The sequence below is a fragment of the Fringilla coelebs genome (genome assembly GCF_963513975.1).
Source record: "Fringilla coelebs genome assembly, chromosome: 5".
NCBI lineage: Eukaryota > Metazoa > Chordata > Aves > Passeriformes > Fringillidae > Fringilla > Fringilla coelebs.
The window spans coordinates 22,982,494-23,002,253 of NC_140033.1; the positions used below are offsets into that span (position 1 = coordinate 22,982,494).

The 19,760-nt window shown below is 38.5% G+C and overlaps 1 protein-coding gene across 2 annotated transcripts in view; it reads left to right on the top strand.

Moving 5' to 3' along the window:
- The window catches only part of TSPAN12 (tetraspanin 12), a 40,746-nt gene that overhangs the window by 8,065 nt on the left and 12,921 nt on the right, over positions 1 to 19,760 (top strand). For both annotated transcript variants that reach the window (XM_084205397.1, XM_084205396.1), the window contains exons 3-5: positions 4,005 to 4,087; positions 4,716 to 4,851; positions 18,875 to 18,949. In XM_084205397.1, coding sequence (XP_084061523.1) covers positions 4,005 to 4,087; positions 4,716 to 4,851; positions 18,875 to 18,949 — 294 coding nt within the window. The remainder of the gene's footprint in view (positions 1 to 4,004; positions 4,088 to 4,715; positions 4,852 to 18,874; positions 18,950 to 19,760) is intronic.

Here is a 19,760-nt window from a genome sequence, read left to right on the forward strand (position 1 = left end):
GGGGAAATGATGTTATTGCTAATGTGAGAATGGTCTTAGCAGTTTTGTCATAAACTAGTGTTCTTTGGTCTGATTGCTTGATACAGATTTTAACTGTATTACACATTTGAATCTGTTTCGAAGCAGTGACTGAAGTAGGGACTGCCAGTTTTTTGGGGCCACTGTTTTACGTGAACCAACAATAGCTGTAATCGGGACCTTGCTCTTGCCCATGACTTCTTGAAAGTCACTTGGCAGTGAATTGCAGTGATGTGCCAGCTGATAATTGCTGGTGGTTTTGGATGTACACCAAAGTTTTTGAGGAGGCTGTTAATTGTTTCTGCCTACTGAGTGCCTGGACTCAGTTGTACTGCTGGTGTTGATGGACTTCTTGTGCTGCTGGCTGAAGATATGCATGTGCTGTAGGTGGTGTGAAGTGGTGGGTGAAAGTCTGGAGCTTTCTTGATGTCATCTGGCTCTTGAAGATGTTCAGTGCTTTTACAGGGCAGCACATCTGCACATTGAGTCAACAGGAGGCTGTGGAGGCCAGACGTGTGTTGTGTTCTTGCTGTGATTCCCTTGTGGCTATGGAGCAAGTGAGCAAGTGGATTGATGGATGGGAACTAGTACTTGATAATCTTTTGTCACTAAAATAAACATGACTCATTATGCAGGACAGTCTGGTGTTGCAGAGGCATCTTTCATCCCTCAGGCTGTTGCTGCCCTGAGGCTCATTTCTGATCAGAGGGGATGCAACTTTTTCCCCATCTTTACCTTCTGTTAATGAAGAGGTATCAAGCACTTGCTGGCTTATGTGCTGTGAAATACACGTTTTGTAATGAATTTATTTCTGAATTGCTATTTGAGTTATCAGTTTGCTCTTTTCCAGGCCCCTTTATTTCAAAAGGAGCCTCTTGAGTATTTGCCTTCACTTTCTGCTCCATGCCTTTCTGCCACCCCAGCTGGACACTGTAATTGACTTTCATGCCTGTGAATGAAGTGTGTCACAGCACTCCAGCTTTCAGGTCATTCAGAATAATAATTCACTTTGGACTTTCTCGAAAATATGGTGCCCAAAGGTGCCTCACTAGGAGAGTGTTGCACAGATAATCTGTGTGTAACATCTGTTTAGCAGCAAGGTAAGGCAGTATGCTTGCACTTTTTTCAGAGTCATGCTGACCTAGCTCTTGTGAATTTTAAGAGTAGGAGGAGTCAGTAATGCTAGAAGCAGTTAATGGTGGTGAAAACATGACAGGCACAGGGTAGGTGAGTGGTTGAGTGGTAGCCTGGTTTTCACAGGCTTGTTAGGTGGAATGTTCTTCCATGTAATTGGCATCAGCAATAAACAATAGTAATTGTTAGTTATTCATACTATATGAGAATAGCCAGGGAGAATCTCAGTGTCTGAAATCTTTCTGAATGATGCAAGAGGCCTTTCATAAAGAGTTTGTTCTTATGAACTGAAATGGTGTTCATGTAGTTTACATTATTGGTAATGGTTGTGTTTCCTAGGTAAGGAAACAGTCTTTTTCTTCTGGTTGCTGCTCATAAATGCAGAGGGAGTCACATTTTCTGATGTGATCATTGAGCATTTCTGTAGAAGTCACACAGTCATGTGTTGGCCTCCGCTTGGTGCTGTATCTGCATAGATTTTCCATGGATTTTATGTGGGCAAAAATACATATCTAGGTAGAAAAAACTCAATTTAGGCAGACAGAACAGAAATGAAAGTTCTCGTCCTTCCTGATCTGCCTTTGCATGCAAGTCCTTATCGTCTAGCCTACTGAATGATTCTCTTAGTGACAGGACTCTGCTCAGTACTTTTGGTCTCTAAGAAGTCCTTTCTCTCCCCTCTGCCTTTTACCTGTTTGCTCTGTGATCTCCCTGTTGTCTGTGAGTAACCTGCATGCTTCAGCATGCTGCCAGGTCTTACTGTGCTGAAAGAGCAGTTCAGCCTTCCTCAAAGTCCTCTACCTCTCACTGCTGTGTACAATGTGTTGCCACATGCTGATGACTGAAAGAAAATTGGTGGATCCTGAGAGTGTCTAATGGACAGCAAGGAGCAGGCAGTCCACCAGTCCGCACATCCTCAGGTATGTGAGGAGGAATATTATTTAGAAAGCAATCATTTTTCTAGTACTGCTCTTCTAGCAGGACCATCTGGCTCTTACTGAAAGTTTCTGAGCAGTGTTTTGATGGACTTCTTACTTCTGAACACCACTGTTGTAAAATGAAGTAACCAAATCGGGTTACATCTTAAATATATCTTAAATATTTTACCATAAACAGAGTGGATGTGTGAGCTAATGCTTTTCTGTGTGTATCAACAGGCCTTTCAGAGAGATGTGGAGGGTTAAAAATGTTTTGTATTTCCTTTTGACCACAAGAAAGTTGGCTGTCTGCTTGTAGTCTGCTTTACCTCTCTAGTGTTTTTGATTGCTTGTGTGGTATGTTTGCCTAATGCTTTCCTAGGCGATAGGTGGGAGGAGTTTATTTAGGAGGAGATTCCAGTCATCTTGTTTTCCTTGTTCCTGCAGCTTCCTGCAAATAAGACAATAGAAAATGTTCTTTACTGTTACTGTTTCACCAGCCAAAACAGATCCCCCAGAGTATAAAGAACAGGAGTGAATATAGTAGACATGTAGCATGCACTAGCTTCCAGGAGTATGCTTGCAGCATGCCAAGCACCCAGCTGCTGCAGGCAGCATTCACAACCAGAGCAGTGCCTGTACTTTGTGCATCAGATCTGAAAAGCAGGAAGAAGCTCTGGGATAGCTGCTGGGACTTCTGTGAAATCTTAAAGGCATAAGTAGTTTGCTGTGGGCATGCTGCAGGCTAAGGAGCCAGTAAGGACACAGAGTGACTTTTCCTATTGGGTTTGAACCACTTAACTTGCTCTTCAAAACACCTTCAGGGAAATATGAGGATATGTGAGAAGCTAGATTTTGAGGACAACAGGGGAGATTAGCACTTCTTACTGGTTTAAGAAACTGTAAGTATAATGCTGATGTGCCCTGTCATATTCCTATGCAGTTCCTGAAAACAGTAGTATTCAGGAAAGTCAGTATGCTTAGGACTCCCTCCTTCAGCAAGACAGTGATGCTGCATCTTCTGTGGTTCAGGCCTAGGTACCCCTGTGAAAGTGAGTGAGGAGTGCCTTGTCCTCTCACCCTCTGCTACAGCAGTGGCAGAGCTGGGGCTGTCACAGTGTAGCAGGTTCTCAATGTGTTGTTCAGGTTTGGCTTCTCAAGAAAATCAGAGGGCAGAGCTGCTCCTGCTAAGTTCCAGGTGTGCTGAAGTGTACAGTGGCATCAGGTGACAGAAATTTACATCTGCTCAGGGGCTGGCAATTCTAGGTGGGGAATTCTAGCTCAGTCTTGGGGGTTTACTTGCTATGGGAGCAGTCCTAGTGAAAGTGCAGTGGCTTTATGCCTCTGAAGTGTTTGACACGTTAGATACCCAAATGCATTATATGGTTTATAATTGAAATGCAGTTAGTTTTATTTTCATTTTATGGTTCAGGAAACTGAGATATAGTGTTCATGGTGTGACTGTGTCAGAATGAGTAAGATAATCAGATTCTTCTAAATTTAACCCAAGATAAATCTCCTCTCTTGAGTGTCAGTTGATAAGGACTGTTGTATCAGGTTTTTCTTCACTAGCTATGTACCTGGGCATGGCTTCATAGTTTCATGCAGACTGATGTGTACCACTTGTTAGCCCTGAAGAGTCACTGATTTTAGCAGTGTAAGCACTCCCTGTTGTTTCTGTGGTATGTTGTGCAGTGGTGGGAGGGGAGCCAGCAGTAGCATCACTACGTGGAAAAGATTATTGTCACTGGCACCCTAATAATTGGGCAACAAACCAATTCTAAGTATATAGAAGTACAGTTTTGGGAACAGTATGGTGTTCAAATGAATGAATGCATGAAAGATGTTAGTGATGATTGATCCTCTACTTAAATTATGAATGATCTTGTAATTTGCATTAAACACATGATAAATAACTTAATGTTTTCTTTTTAGTTGATGTCCATCAGCATATTAGGGGTTTCTGCTTGGCTGAGAGACTACCTGAATAATGTTCTCACTTTAACTGCAGAAACAAGGTAAAGCTTTAGTTAAAACTTCTGATCTGTGTGGGTTACTGATTAGGGTAGATGTTGTTCATTCTGTGTGGTAAGCTTCTTAATTAGGACTTGTAGAATTGAGAATCTTTCAGTTAAACTAATCATTGATGTATTGGAAGGTGCATTTTTTTGCCCCAGTTTCGGGCATCAGTTGAAATTAGAAAAAGGGGAAAGGTAGGGTTTCAATCATCTGCCTTTCTCTTTTCACAGGGATCAATTTTTGGTCTGTTGACAATATGTAATCAAATTATATTACTATTTAGTTTTGAATACTTTATTCAGTCCAGAGATTTAGAAACTCTATTAATTTTATTACAGCAGTGCTTATGAGCCCTGGTGATAAAACAGGGCCTCATTGTGCTGCAAACTGTGCAAGTGCAGGACAGGAAGGTTACCTTTTCTCCAGAGAGGTTTTGGACAATGCAGTTTTTGGTATCCGAATGCAGCATTTGACTTTAAAACCGTGTTGAAGAGATTTTTGTGAAACGTGTAAGGTGCTGGAAAGAATACATCTGCTAATCACCATTTTATTCTTAATGGCTTTATATTTTTCTATCTTTTTTTTGTGATTGTGCTTGTTTTGATTATTGTTCTGATTGGTTTTTAGGGTGGAGGAGGCTGTCATTTTGACTTACTTTCCTGTGGTCCACCCAGTTATGATTGCAGTCTGCTGTTTCCTCATCATAGTTGGAATGCTGGGATACTGTGGAACAGTGAAAAGAAATCTGTTGCTCCTTGTCTGGGTATGTTTCATACTTCTGTTTTGTTTCAGGAGTGTTAGAAAGGTTTTAATTCACAGGCACTAGATAAATACTGATTATTTTTTATTGCCCTGTTGAGTTACAGGCTATCAGTGAGGAATTGTAATTGCAAAGCACACAGTAGGAAATAATTTATTGCCTAGACTGCATTATGCTGTGACTGAAAGACAAGCGGTGTCTCAATTGCAAAAATTCACTTCATTTAGTAGAGGAGTTGCTGAAGGGAAAAATAACTCAAACTCTTCAGTAGTAATAATTATAGGGACATGAGTCTGAGTACTCTGAAACTAACCTGTATGCTACTGTTTTGACTCCTAGCTGAGCAACAGTTACCTAACTTAGACTTTGCGTTATTCCACTGCTGACTGTGTGTGTTAAGTAACAGCACTTGTAGCTGACGAAAGTTAATTCTGAGTATGTTCAGAAGCTTTGTCTTCTCTTACATGGATGTGGAATTTTGCAGTTGTGAGCAAGTTTAAAAATAAATTCCAAATACCCATTTTTTCCTTCATTTGGAGAGTATATAACTGAGCTGACAGCAGCTGAAATGTAGTAGTCACTCCTGCACAAGGCTTTGTGTGCAGTTTAACTGTGATGTGGCTTTGACTGTCAAGGAAGCCAAACACCATATTCTTCATCTGGAAGTCAGAGAATTTGGGGATAATTAAAGAAACAGTCAACCAAAAAAAATGCCATTTCAACAAAAGCCCATCAAGTTCACACAAATGTTAAAGGTTTAGAGTTAAAATTTTTAGTAGTATTGATATTGATATGGCAGTACTGAAATCCAGGAGATCCAAAAGTGCCATGTATCTGTATGCTTCTTAAAATTGTAGCTGTAGCTTTTTGGAGAATTGGGCTCTGTTTTTTAACATGAGGATAAGCAGGGTTCCAAGCACTCTGTAAGTTGAAGGGGGCAGGAGCAATGGGGTGTATCAGAGGTTTATCAGACTTGGCTACCGTAATTGCAGTAGGAGAAGTCGGGCAGCTAGAACCCTTCAGCTCTTGGGAATATCCAGGGGGCCATGCAAGTAGAGTGGGCTCCTGCTGTTTTTCATTGCACTGTATGTTGGATTCTCACAGAGTGCATTCAGTTGAATTTTTCTCGTGGATCTGTGCAGGCTTAAGTATGTGACACCTAAACCTCACGGATTTTGCACAAAATGACCATAAAACACCATAAGAAATTGGCTGAGATTTATGGAACCTTTGCTTTTCTCTAACAGAAATATTCTAACTACAGAATAAACAGTTGCTAAACTGTACTAGGGTCTTGTATTTTTTTTTTTAATTTGAGAGGGTTGGAGAAAGCTTTATTACTTTATTTGATATTTCCAGCTGAATGTCTGTGACAGAAGTGTTCCTCAGTTGCAGGAGGGCAGTGCTGTTTCTCCTTTTGGATATTTTCAGCCTGTATGCAGTGTGAAGATTGTTCTTTCAAAACTATATTGTAGGGGAAAACTCTCGTTTAAATCAGAACATGTTATAGTAACAGAATAGTCATGCATTTTTTATTTCTAGATATTAACATTGCAGTGTTGAAATCAATGGAGACAAGGTCTAAGACAATTACTTAGTGATGGGCGCATGTGTGAGAGTAATGGATTAATGCACTTTCATACCATATAATTATTTCTATAGTAATCTTTCTTACATATCTTAAAAGGGCTTTGTACATATTTTTGTTTCATCAAAACAGTGAAAGTATTAAAATACTATAAACTTACTAACCTTAGGGGTTTTTGTAAGGGTATAAGATTTCTTTTATGATGTGTTCTTTATTTTATAGTGGTGATAGTTTTTAACACTAATTAAATGAATTAAAAGGTAAAAGTAACTATGTGATGTTGATCAGTGCCACATAGTATCTGGGGGAAAAAAAAGCTATTTTTGATTTAAGCTCTGAAAAAACCCTCCTTACTACTTCAAGAGATAGTGAAGTTTAAACTAGTTTTGACCTTCAGTTTATTTACACTGCAAGTGAAAAGAAGAAATAATTTATAGCCTTAAGTACCATCTGGAAATAAATAATTTGAAGTGTATTTAGGCAGTCAAGTTAAACTAAATCAAAACAAGACATTTCTATCATTTTATGTTGCAGTATTTCATTTTCAGGAGCTTGAAATTTGCTCTTGCTAAAAAAACTGATAAGCAAAACTAAATTATATCTTCCTAAATATGTCATTGTCTTTGATTGATTGTTAAATGAATGCAGTTATGTTTTACCATACAGAAGTATGCCGACATAAGTCAATGCTTCATTCATCAGACTAATCAGAAAACTGATGGATCAACAAAATGAGCTTTTGTTCAACCAGATGAACTAAAAGAAAAGAACCTTCATGTAAAACATTAACAACCTCTTCAATCATGCTTTTAGTCTTCTTTTTGAAGTACATGAAAGCCATAATGATGGCATGCACAGATAATTGGATATGTTCCTGGCAGCATGCTCATTGCAAGTGCTGATGTTAATTGAAATGGATTTTTGGAAAATGTAATAAAGTGTAAAGACAATAAAATAAATTTGGTGTTTGGTTTTAATACATTTGAATACATAATCATTTTCATTTCGTTCTTGAAATTTTGTCTTGGAGCTAAATGTTTGAAACATTTCCATCTTCACGTGGAGGCATAAGTATAGATCAAACTCATGTTTTCTCAGCTTAATAGTAGGAAAATGTAAAACCTCAGTCTTCTGAGGTGCATGCTCTGACTTTTAGTAGAACCAGCATTTTAAAGCTATGATAATTTCATTTTAATTACTTCAGAAATATGTCCTGAAGGGTAGTTGGTCTGAAGAGTCCATGTGTACCTTGAGTTTCTATATTTTTTGGTGTGTGATTGACCAATATTCTCATGTAAAAATAGCTGTGATGCCAGCCTAAAGGGGAAGATCTGAGCTCTTCAAAGTCACTTAGTTGGATGCATGAAAAGTGCAAGGATGGGAGAGTCCCAGTTTTATGGTGGTTGGTATAGTTCTTTCAACAAGATTGCTTCTGGATTTGAAAAAAAATACTCTGCCTCTCTTCTTTTGAAGCTCTGTTTTGGATTGTTTTCAAAGTTTGCTGTGCACATTGCCTAACTGAAAAAATCCAAACCCTAACAAAGTGCATATATTCTTTAAGAGTAGTGACCTAAGGATGTGGGTGGGTTGTTTTGGTTTTGTTTGTTATTTTTAAATTTTGTTTGGTTTTTGTTTGTTTGTTTTTGTTGATGGTGGGGGGGTTGTTTTTTTGTTTGGTTTTGTTGTTGTTTGGGGAGTTTTTTGAGTTCTTGTTTTATTAAAATAACAAAAATAAGCTCTGGTGCTTGGCAAGAAGAGCTTAATGAAAATCTTATTGGAAAAAAATTGCTGGCTGAAATTTTCATTGCAAGTTCTTGTATTTTTAACCATGACTTTTCTGTAACTGCAGCATTCAAACAGCACAGGATTCAAATTTGTGTATGTTTTCACAAATGGGGAAAACTCTTAGAAATATTTGATGGTCAACAGGGCAAATCCTGTTACTGATTTTTATCACATAATTGACAGAATAATAAATATTCCTCAGAGCTAAACATTGTTAGGCCCTGCTGGTGTGTGGTTAAACAGCTTATTAATTCAGTTGTGGTGGAACCTGGTTATAAATTAGACCCTGGTAGACTAAGCTGTGTATTGAATTGAAACACAACCAGGCAAACCATCATTAAACTTGTGGTTTCTGTGAAGTCTACTAAAGAATGCTGAGATACTGTTGACTGTATCACTTCTTGTGGCAAATTGTTCTGTACACATGCACCCATTTCAGTCCATGTGGATGCAGAGGTGATAGGGTTGATTAAATTTGGACATCTGCTATTTTGCTAGATACCAATAATTGCTAATGTTTTCTTCCTAGAGGGCATTCTTACTCTGTGTGAAATGTTAGCTGCTCTACAGTACCACAGCAGCAGCTATTCTGTGGTATTTATGACTACAGTTGGCAGGAATTAATATGAGACTTCAGTCTCATAACAAATTTTGTTATCTGGTTTTTTTTCCCTTTTTGTGGCAGTAATACATAGTATAGGTTATTGCTCTGTAGTAAGAGAGGATATTCATTCCTATCCATGTGGACTGTTAGCACAGTTACAGCTGCTCCAATACCTTGTACTACCATTTGGCACTGGAATTGTTATTTACCAGCCAGACGTATTTCTAAATTGTTTAGATACCAAGCATTGAAGGGAAGAAACAACTAGCAAGCATACTTGGTGTAAACCTGTGCAGTTTACTATTAAGCTGGATGGACTGAGTTTGTATTTTGTGGCTTTTATCAACAGCCCATTTACAAATGTGATATGAGTGGGAGGAAGACAGAGATTCACAAGACTGTGGCCTACCTTGTTTGAGTGACTGGTTTAAATGTGTTTATAATACTGTAGTTCAGGTTTGATGAGAAGCCAGTACTCTGCTAAACCTCAGTTTTAGATAGCCTCACTAAGGGGCTGAACATTAAGTTTGCATTCTGAAGTGCTGCTTGTTTGTTGTTCCACTGGTAAGAGAAAATACACTAAAAGTTCACCAATTTTTATTATACCCCAGTATACGAGCAACTTTCTCAAAAGAGAGTATTTTTTCTTTCTATGTTTCTAACTTTGAATTCAAAAGTAAAGTGCTGGTTATAATGCCTGTACTAATTACTATATATCTTTTTGCCTTGAAATGGAGAGCAAGTGTCTTTCCTGTTTAAATGAGGATTAAGGTTCGGACAAGTTGTTTGATTTTGAGATGGATTTTGGTGATGCCACAGTGTCAGCACAGAGCTAAGCCAGGCTTTGGAGGAAAGTGTGCACTCTCTAGGGCTCCCATCTCTGTGGAGTGGAGTACATTGGTGCTGAGGTTCAATGCCAATATCTCTCTGTCTTCTTGTGTAAGCATGGTGCATTTTGTTGACTGTCTTCCCTGACATAAATAAATCCTTGCTGTGTATGTCCTTAAAAGACTTTTTCAAAGGCAAGTGCTTTGAAACAGTTCCTAATGTCCTTAAGTGGGAGAGGGAGCCTACAGAGGAGACAAGAGTTGTGTATTGGGGTATTGGGAGTTGTGTAGCAATGAAGGTCTTCCTGCAGAGCACAGCAAGCAAGAGCAGCTGTGTATTTGAGCAGCATGGGGAAGCATGACAGGAATTGAACTGGTAGGAGTGTCCAGGTCTTCTTGCAAGTACTTGACTTAAATCCAAATGTTTGCTGTGATCATGGTGATGATTTGCTGCTTTCATCCAGGCACTGAGCAGGTGCCTTGAATGCTCAGCAGTGTTGCAGAGGCAGTGCAGCACTATTCGGTGCCTTTATCCAGCAGCTCCAAGTAACAAGAACTGTCTGGTGTCTTGAGGGCAGTTCAGGGAAATGCATTTGACTTAGGGTAGCAAGGTTGGATAGTGCCATGAATTGAATTTTAATTCTTTTCTGTGTATTTCTTCAATAGTGAAGAGACCATTGTTCTTGCTTTAGGAAAGAGGCACAGTGCTGAAAGGTAGATACCTATTGGCAGTAGTAATTTCACAGTTTCAGTGTTTTCTGCATGACACATGCTGTGTGGACTCCTGTGCCATGCTTTTTACTGCATGCTGTACTTCTAGGCTCACCTCATGGGAAGTGGCTACTTTGGTTTTAGGGACTTATATCCTGAGTATTCATTTGACTCGGTGTTGCTGTGTTTGGCCCCGTGATCCTTTTGCAGCAAGCCTTGTACCTCTTTTCTTCCTGGTTCCTGTTTTCCCTCATTGCCACTTGTTATACTGTTAATACTGCTTCTTCCCTCCAGGTTCTTGAAAGTCGTTGATGCTCAGGGCAGTAGAGGAGAATGAGCAGCGCCAGAACTGTAAAAGGCTCTGGAATAATGCTCCAAGGTCAAAAGAGGAGGGAAGACAGCAATAAAAGGGTGGTGAAGTGATGGATGTGGGTATCACAAAACTATAGGAAAGACAGGGACTGATACGATTGTAGGTTCAAGGCACTGGGGTTGATGAAGGGTAGAGAGTTGTGAGTGATACCAGGATGGGAATGAGGGCTGCTGCATCTTGACTGAGAAAAGATGGGGAGCTGCTGAGATACTAGATGGTTTTCCTGCCATAGGGTGGGGTTTTTTCCCCTCTGTCCTTTCCAGCTCTTGTTTTCTCATTGCTTGTTTGCCCACGTTTTTTCTCTGCTGAAATGAATAGGAAATGGAAGAAGTTCCTAAGAGCAAGGAAGGAGTATATGAATCCACAAAGCCTAGCCAAATTTCTTTGTCCTGTGTGAGACACAGCCCAGCCTCTCTGATGTGGTATGCCTTGCTGCTGTTGTTCAGCTGAATTCTTGTTGCCACAAACTGAGTATGGAGTAGATGTCCTGTCAGGTAAATTAATCTTTTACTTGTTGAATCATACCATTTTGCTGTTTAACCACAAAGGCACTTTGCTGTGTCCATGGGGGCTGGTTTTATATTATAACAGCATTTATAACAGCATTTCTTCACTCAAAATCTTGATTATTTGAAGTGTCTTGGGCATGCTGAAGAAGAGTCATTGTGTATCAGCACCAAATGAGTCTATTTTACAAGAAAAAGGGTTTTCTTGACTAAGGAAACATTTTTATGGTGTGTAATTTCCTTGGTAGAATAAAGAGCAGGTAGACAAATGAAGGAGGCTGTGTTTTGAAAAATTTGTGCAAAATAGGAAACTTTAGGTTTTGATATAAATCTTATGAAATAGGGGAAGAAAAAGGGGAAAGGGAATATGGAATATGACAAGCCGTAAGAAAATCATAGTCTAATGCCTATCTTCACGTATGTCCTGTTTAGTACTTTACCTAGCAATAATCCTTTATTTCGGGAAGTTCACTGACTTAAGGTAGTTGAATCCTTAGTAAATATATCCTAATAATTGTTTGAAGTGTGTATTTGCTTATTTCCAAAATAATACCAGTTTACATATATAAGCAAAGATAACCATTAAAGTTAAAATTTACAGCAGGTGAAGAATATCCCACAGAAGAATCAAGGCTGTGAACAAAAATCTAACCATTCATAAATAATTTTATTTAGTTTTTTTTAGAAAACAAATGGCTTAGTAAACAGAACTTGGATGCATAGCTTTATGTTCATTGCCATGAAAAAAATTATTTTAAAAATTACTTAAAAAGTTTTACAGAAAAGAGGTGGACTTTGCAAAGGTCATAGACTTTAAGACATTTTGATGCTTGATCGTTTTTGTGTGAAATGCATTTATTTTGAAGCACTGGATGGCATTCCATAGCTTATGTTGCAAGTTGATGGTTTCATCTCATTTCCCTGTTGACTTTTGGCAGCATTTCTCACAGATTTCTGTGTTGTCAAGCAAATAAACCAAATTTAAAATCAAAATGATTAATGGACTGTTAATTCCTACAGGGCAGGGCTCAGGGTGCAGGGGAGGGAGGCAGGGGAAAATTTGCGCTGCTGAAGTGGATAAACAGGATGTCAGTTTTCCATGCAGATTGTCTGACTCTGTTTAATGAGTGTTTGCTCTATTTTTAAAAAAGATAGCCAGATTAATCATTAAAATAACCTTGTTAGTTTGTAAACTGACAAAATAATGGGAATCATAGCTTCTTAGTTATTGAAGGGGGAAGGACTTGTTATGTTTTACACAGAACAATTCTGGTTCCTGTTGGTGATCCATGGTGATGGTCATCTGAGGTTTCCCAGGGGGCAGAGAGATCTTTGGATGGCTTGCATCTCAGAAGATCAAGGCCAATGCTCTCAGGCTGTTAGCCATTGGGAAATGCTATGCATAGCTCTTAAAATCTGCTGGCATTTGCTTTACATACCATATACTCTGATCTTTTAGAGGTTACAGTAAGGTTTCATTCTGCAGCTGCCCTCTTGGAATTTCCTTCAGCCCCTGCCCTTTCCAGAGCTTTCTTCACATCTAATGCCACATAGAACATGTTGCTCAAGAAAGCAGAGACAGCAAGTCTGAGGGGAACAGAGTTGTTGATTCTCTGTTTGCTCTGGCCTAAGGGCTGGGTTTTTTCTCAAGTCTGAGGGGGGAAAAAAAGGAGGTTTATATCTTCTGGGAGAAAAGTGTTTGGGAGGAGAGTAGTAAAGCTTGAAAAAAAAGATGTTTATGAAATAAAATGTAGGTGATGTGAATGATGATTCCTTAATAAGTACACTGAACCTTTAAAGAAAGGTGCATTTGCTCAGAAAATGAAGGATTTCTACAATCTTCTAGAGAGGTTCTCCAAAAGCTCCCCATGCTCTCTCTTTTCTTCACCTTATTGCAACTTCTGGCTCCAGTAGTTAACCCCTGCCTGCCGCTGCTATTTGCTTTCATATACAGAATGCACTCTTGCTTTCTCAGTGTCTGGATGTGGGCTTAGGAAGTCAGTATTTTGACTGTGTTGTGTGATGGGATATATTTGTTCTCTAGGGATTAATTAAGTAGATGGTGAAGTTTCCTCAGGTTGACAGTAGTTAACTAGGAAGCTGTCAGAACAGAAGAGCATGATGCAACATAAAATCATAAAGGTCTGAGTGAGGAAAAGATAAACTCCTGCCTTTCTAGTTCTGATGAAATTTGGGTTGACATAGAATCCTGTCTCAGTTCATGTCCATGGCTCTTGCTTCCAAATCACACTTGCAAGCTGCAAACAAAGCAATCACTGGTGTGAGTGGGCTCGGAGGAGCCTGACTGGGGATGTGTTCAGGTCTTTGATTCTCCTTGTGCATAGGCTAACAGCACAGTTTTACTGGTTATAGTAGCTGCTTGCTGATGAAGCATTTCATAGGTCAATGGCAGAGGGAAAATACACGTGAAGAAGCCCCTTCACTTCCAGAACATACATGAGTACACTCCGCTTTGTAGTATGGCAGCTCTTATCTGCTTGAGTTGCCAGGCAGCAGAGTGTCATAGTGACCACTAAATACCCCAAGTGACCAAATTTCTCTGGGACTTCCTGGTCTTAGCTTTGTTTCTGGCAGAATATTTACACAGGGTTCAGAAGGGCATCCTCAGAGGACAGTCATGCAGGTTGTGTATCTGTGCCAGTAGGATCATCATGGTAGCTGAAGTAGAGCACTGGCTCTTGACATTGCCCTGGCTGTTGCACTGAAGGAAGCTACTGTAGGGCACTAGAGTTTTAACTCAAGTTTTCCTTTGCTATATGTAGTTAGAATTCAACATTTCTGCTGTTAAAAAATCTCTGAGAAGAATTTAAAATCTCTCCCCATGTACTGTGTTTTCTTAGTGTTCTCCATCATCCTGTAGCCATGTTAGTAGCAGAAATAGGTTATTTCTCACCAGTTCTTTTCACCTGTGGCCTGAAAAGCATAGACAAATTACATAAGGTTATTAATTGCAGGTATTATGTGGTGTATTCAACACAAAATCTCTAGATCTACAGTAAGAGTTTTATATTACATATCTGCAAAAGATTGTTGCCCACTACAATTGTGTTTCCCCTAAGTTGCCCACAATTGCAACAAAAAAATCCTGTACTCAGCAGGTTGGAAAGCCACAAGGAAGAGATTTTATGTTGGGAGACACTTCATGTGTCTGTTTTTGCTGTTACTCTCTGAACAGAATGGGAGATGTTGGAAAAAACACCTTTTAAATAAATGTAAAATGCCTTAGATTCAGTAAAAGTGATTTTGTGCTTGCATTTGCTATTTTTATTTGTGTTTTTGTCAAAGTGATTGAGGTGATCAAGAAAGAAATATGTTCCTGGAATATATTTGGTGTTGGTGGACATTAGCTTAGTTTGGTAGAACAAATGTAATACCAAAAAAGCCTGTCATAATTTACTTAGGATAAACTAATTTTGTAACTTATTTTTTAGTCTTAGATGGAAAGATAGGAAGACATTTTGGGCATATACCAGAGCATATGTGCTCCATTTATGGAGAACTGGCATACACTAGCATATATGGAGCTTGTTCCTCTTGTGGGGTGCCAGTGTGGTGTGCAGAAGTTTTATTCAGACTCAAATATTTTAATATATTTACACAGCCTATACAGACCTTTAGAAAAATAGGTTTTAATTACTTTGATTTTTAATGCATAGCTGAAAATACTGTGTGTGTTTTTTAGGGCTTTATCAGGTTCTGATAGCCTTTATGCACATAACTATTGGGATTAGGACAAAATCTATTTGATACTAGTTCCTGTTTTTTGATTTGGTAGATGTTGGTTAGGTTTTGTTTTGATTTTTGTCTTTATTTTCTTGATGGTTACCTCCCTTCTGTGGCTGAAATAATGGGATTTGCATTCACTGTCCCCCTGTCCTTTCTGTCTTATATATGAATTTCCTGTAGATGTGAACGTGGGGTTGTTTGACTTGCCCAGGAGCCAGAGCTCTCTGGAGGCTGTTACAAGTTAGAGTAGGTGAGTGTAAGCTGGTAGCATCTCTGCACTAGTATTTGTATTTCAGTGATGGGATTCCATGTTGTTGTTGTGTGTGGTTTCTGCATTGGAGGTTTCAGGATTTGAATGCTGGCTGTGGATATTTTTGTGGCTGTACCACACGAAGACTATTCCAGCAAAACAGGGTCTGGTGATTACATATGGAATATCTTCACTATCTTTCCTTGGCCCTTCACACCTCTTTGCATCTCTGAAGCTAGTTTTCACAGTAATGACTTTTGTTTCTATTCCCTCTTCTTGAATGATTAGTCTCTTGCACAAGAAAGGAGGGAGAACACGATTCTCTTGAGCCCCCAGGGTCCTTCACCTCCTAATCTTTTAGGACTGATGTGCTGGAAAAATAGAGTTGGTTAAGCCTCTGCAGTCTGTCAATGCTGCAAATGCAAGTGCCTGTGCAATGGTCCAGGTGTTAGATGAAATGTCCCTGTTGGAAAGCTACTGCTTTACAGAGCTGCTGCCTCCCTTTCTTCTCCCTCCTTCCCTTCCAGCCTGTGACCTGTAGTAGAGCAGGCTTAACAAGGAGATTGCAGGAGACCAGCTCCTGCTAACTGACAACATTCATTTTACAGTGAAGGGATGCTGAAGTTGAGTATCTTGGCCACAAGCATGACATATGGAGCAGTAAATGGCTAATGCTTTATTTATTTTTTAAGTTGGCAAGTATTTTTACTTTGATTTATTGCTCCCTGAAGAGTGTTTTTTGCCAGCATTTCAGTCATTCAGCTTCTCTCAAGGAAGCAACATTTTAGGTTTTTCACAGTTTTGCTGGAGGAAGAAATCCTTCAGTGAAAATGATGAGTTTGTAACAGGCTCAAGGCACCACTCCAGTTTTCAGATTACTTCGCATGTCAGACTAAGGAGAGAATGATAGAGATAAGCAATTGCCTACAAAAAGGGAAATGCTAAAAGTCAGTAGGATTTGCCTTGTAAAGGGTCTCCAGTTCTTAAAACAATCACAGAAATTAGAAAATATCTCAGCAGTGGCCAAGAATACTCTGAGGAAGATGTTCTGTAGAAGGCACTATCAGGGACTTCCTGGCACAATTTAGAGTGTGATACACAGCCGTGCTCCTCAGTGAGTTACTCATCTTTACGACATGTAAAGATGGCCCACAGGAAGAAATACTAAGCCTGCTTCAAAACCAAGTGTCTGTTTCTGGCAAGAACCAGAAGCGTGGAAATGCACAAAGATGCATTTAGCATTCAGACTCTTGTGGGAATTTAACCGGGGACAGGGAATAAGCATTGAAGCCAGTAATAATTTCTAGATTTGGATGATGGAAATGAGGGGTAATACATTTAAATAACAGTTAGAGGATTTTTTTTTCTCCAGAAAAATCTTTACAAGAAGTATTTGTTTTGCAAACCATTATAGAGAGATATAATACTCCCTTCGGTAGTGGAGAGAAAAAAACCTCCTATGTTCGAGTTCAGCGTGCCTGCAGTCGCTCAATTCAGAGCATGGCCTTTCATGTGTGTAAAATCATTGTTTTCTCTTCTGTGTTATGTGACAGAGATGGGCTTTCTCAGGATAGAAAGCTTGATTCTGCAATGCCCTGATGTGTATAGATGTAGTCCAAAGTGCTCAGTCCCTGGCAGAGCCAGAAGTGGTTTGTAAGTGAATCTGGCTAAATAGTGTTCTATCTGGGGCTGTATTCAGTAATAGGAGAAAATATTGGGTTTGGATCTTCTGTCTTCTACTGCTACCACAAACACTCTTAACTTACACACTGAGGAAGATGAGGAAGTTTCAAATGCTAAACTTGATGAATGAATTAAATGTTACAAAAAACTGCAAATAAGGAGTTTTGCAGAGAACACCATATGTGCGCTTTCAGATGTATCACTTTCACCAATCAGTGATTTTTGTATAAAATTCTGAGATGACAGACAATACCATGCTTGTTATTCAGTTAAGAGTATAAACCTACTGAAATTTCTTCTGACAGCAGAGAAGTGAAATGTACTTTTCTTTGAAACATGTAGTTTTTCTCCTTCTCAAAAATATCAGTATTAATCATAATGCCCTTAAACATTTTTTATTATAATTATTTATTAAAAGAGCATGTGGCACTCAACCATGTGGCATTCTTTCCTGCTTTCAAAGTGAATACTTAGAAAAGAAGATTTTTATGTTTTCTTTATTTTAAAGAGCCCTTTGCATAGCTACTAGGCACTGCAGTGATAGTACATGCATTGCATAGAAGCTTATGAATTTATTTTTTAGAGAAAGCACTGCTGTTCTTGGAAGGTGTGATTCATGTTTTTCATCTTTTGGACCTTTGGAGGATGACCATTTTGGTTATTGAAGACCTATACTGGAGTTCTGTGTGTGCTTACAGTGTTGATTTGCAAGGAAATGCAGTGTGTTGTTCAGCTCTAACAACTGTAAAGATGCAATGTGACATGATGGAGACTAGTAAAACAGGAATCCTCCTTTCAGTACCATCTTTATTGGGTACAGGTTTCTCTTGAAAATTAACATGAGTATTTTTACACACACTTCTTACATATCTCTGTGTTTGACTACACGCCTAATTCAAGGAGTTGGATTTGCTGAGCAAGTAGAGATTAAGACAAGAACAGTATCTGCCAAGGTATCTGTGAATTACTCAGTTCCAGACCTTTCATTCAGATGAATGAAAAAGGTGCTATGTAGATGACTGTTAAAGCCTAACATTTGTGGATTTGTACTCTGTTTTAAACAGAGTAAATAGATCTTATTTGCCCATGAATTAAAAAAAAAAAAAAATCGCTTACCATACGTATATGTTTTGTGTCCCAAATAGATTCCACAATGAAACAATTAAATTAGAAGCCACTTGGCATGTATGCTACTGATGGAATTATATATTTGCTCTGTTCTATTCGATTTTATATTGTGATATTGTTTCTTCGATTTTCAATTTAAATTAAAATCCATGAGGATTGTAGCTTTAAAGTCTTGTGTACTGAGAACAAAGGGAAGTTTCTTGACTCACTGACATGGAAGAAAGTTTGGAGTCAAGAAAGTTCACTTTAAATAAAAGATAAAAAGGTTATTTTCAGTAGGAAACACCAGTTAAAACAGCCTTAAATTCCATGTAGCTTTATCCTGCAGTTCAGAAAGGGTTTGTTGATGCTATAACGAAGATACTCCTCTCTCCTTTAATTGCAGCAACCAGTTTTTCTTAAGCATCCTTACCAAGGTTTGTGCTTCTTCATTTACACTTGTATTTCCTGTTTTTAAATAGTTCAAGGGTTATACCTTCTAATAGTAAAAGATATTTCAATTAATCTCTAAATATTTGTACAGTTAGACCAGACCTTATATATCTAAATCACTTTGATAAGTATGTAGTTTTCAAGAAAGAAATGTCCCATGATTTTAGCTTTTATAAAGTTTGCTGCCTGAGTCTTCCATATTTTGGTCAAAAAAAAGTATTTTTGTTTCTCTGTCTTAAATTATGGGAAATTTCAATAATATTTTCACATGTTCTTTAACTTTGAAAACAGACTTAAATTCAATATTAACTTAACTACAATATTAAACTTTGAAAAATATTTTTTATTTCAAAGAGGATAAAAAATAGCTAAGACCATTCTGTTTTCTGCAGTATTTTGGAAGCTTGCTTGTAATATTCTGCATTGAACTTGCCTGTGGTGTTTGGACCTACGAGCAGGAAATAACGGTGAGTCAGAAAAGGAGGCTGCATTTTTTCAGCAGAATAAAACTAAGTTTTCCATTAGCTAGCTTTTTTCTAATTGCTGTAGTGTTTATCTCTGTTCATTATTCTGACAGTTTAATTTCAGCTGATTGCCTTCATTTTAAACAGAGAATTCTCCTGGGGGAGCTTGTCTGTCTGGAAGGCCCTGTCTGGCTTTCTCCTTACCCCCTTTATATTTGAGAGCCAAATCCTTCATCCCCCCATTTAAGAATTTAATTTTTTTTAAATTGTTACTCAGGCAGGTTCTCATTGAAGTCTCTGATATTTTTGAGGATAAATTAGAACTTCAGGATTAAATGTGGATTTTGAGAGAGGAGATGAGAGAATTCGAAGGGGTTTTGTCCCAAAAGTTCTTTGTGTTTTAAAGAGTACTGCATTGTAAACAGACAGCATGTTCTTTCCTTAGAGGACTTGCTGTCTGCTAAAATCTGCACACTGCCTCCACAAGCTATAAATGCCAGTTTTAAGCAAAACATGTCTTGACTATAAAACACTCTTCTGTAAACTTGTGAAGAGGTTTTATCTCTGTCTAGTTTTTATAACTACACCAACCTTTAATTTTTCAAACTGAGGACTTGTAACCATCATGTAAGAAAATGGGTAAGTGTTGAGCAAATTAAACTGAAATGTAACTGCTGGCTGCTATATCCTTACATCTTGTATTCAGTCTGGTACATTTTTATGAACAGAGGGACGAATATTTTTCTCTCAACTGCCAAGATATGCCCAATATAACGGTCTTTCCAATAGTGAATGCCAATTTTATTGCAGTAAG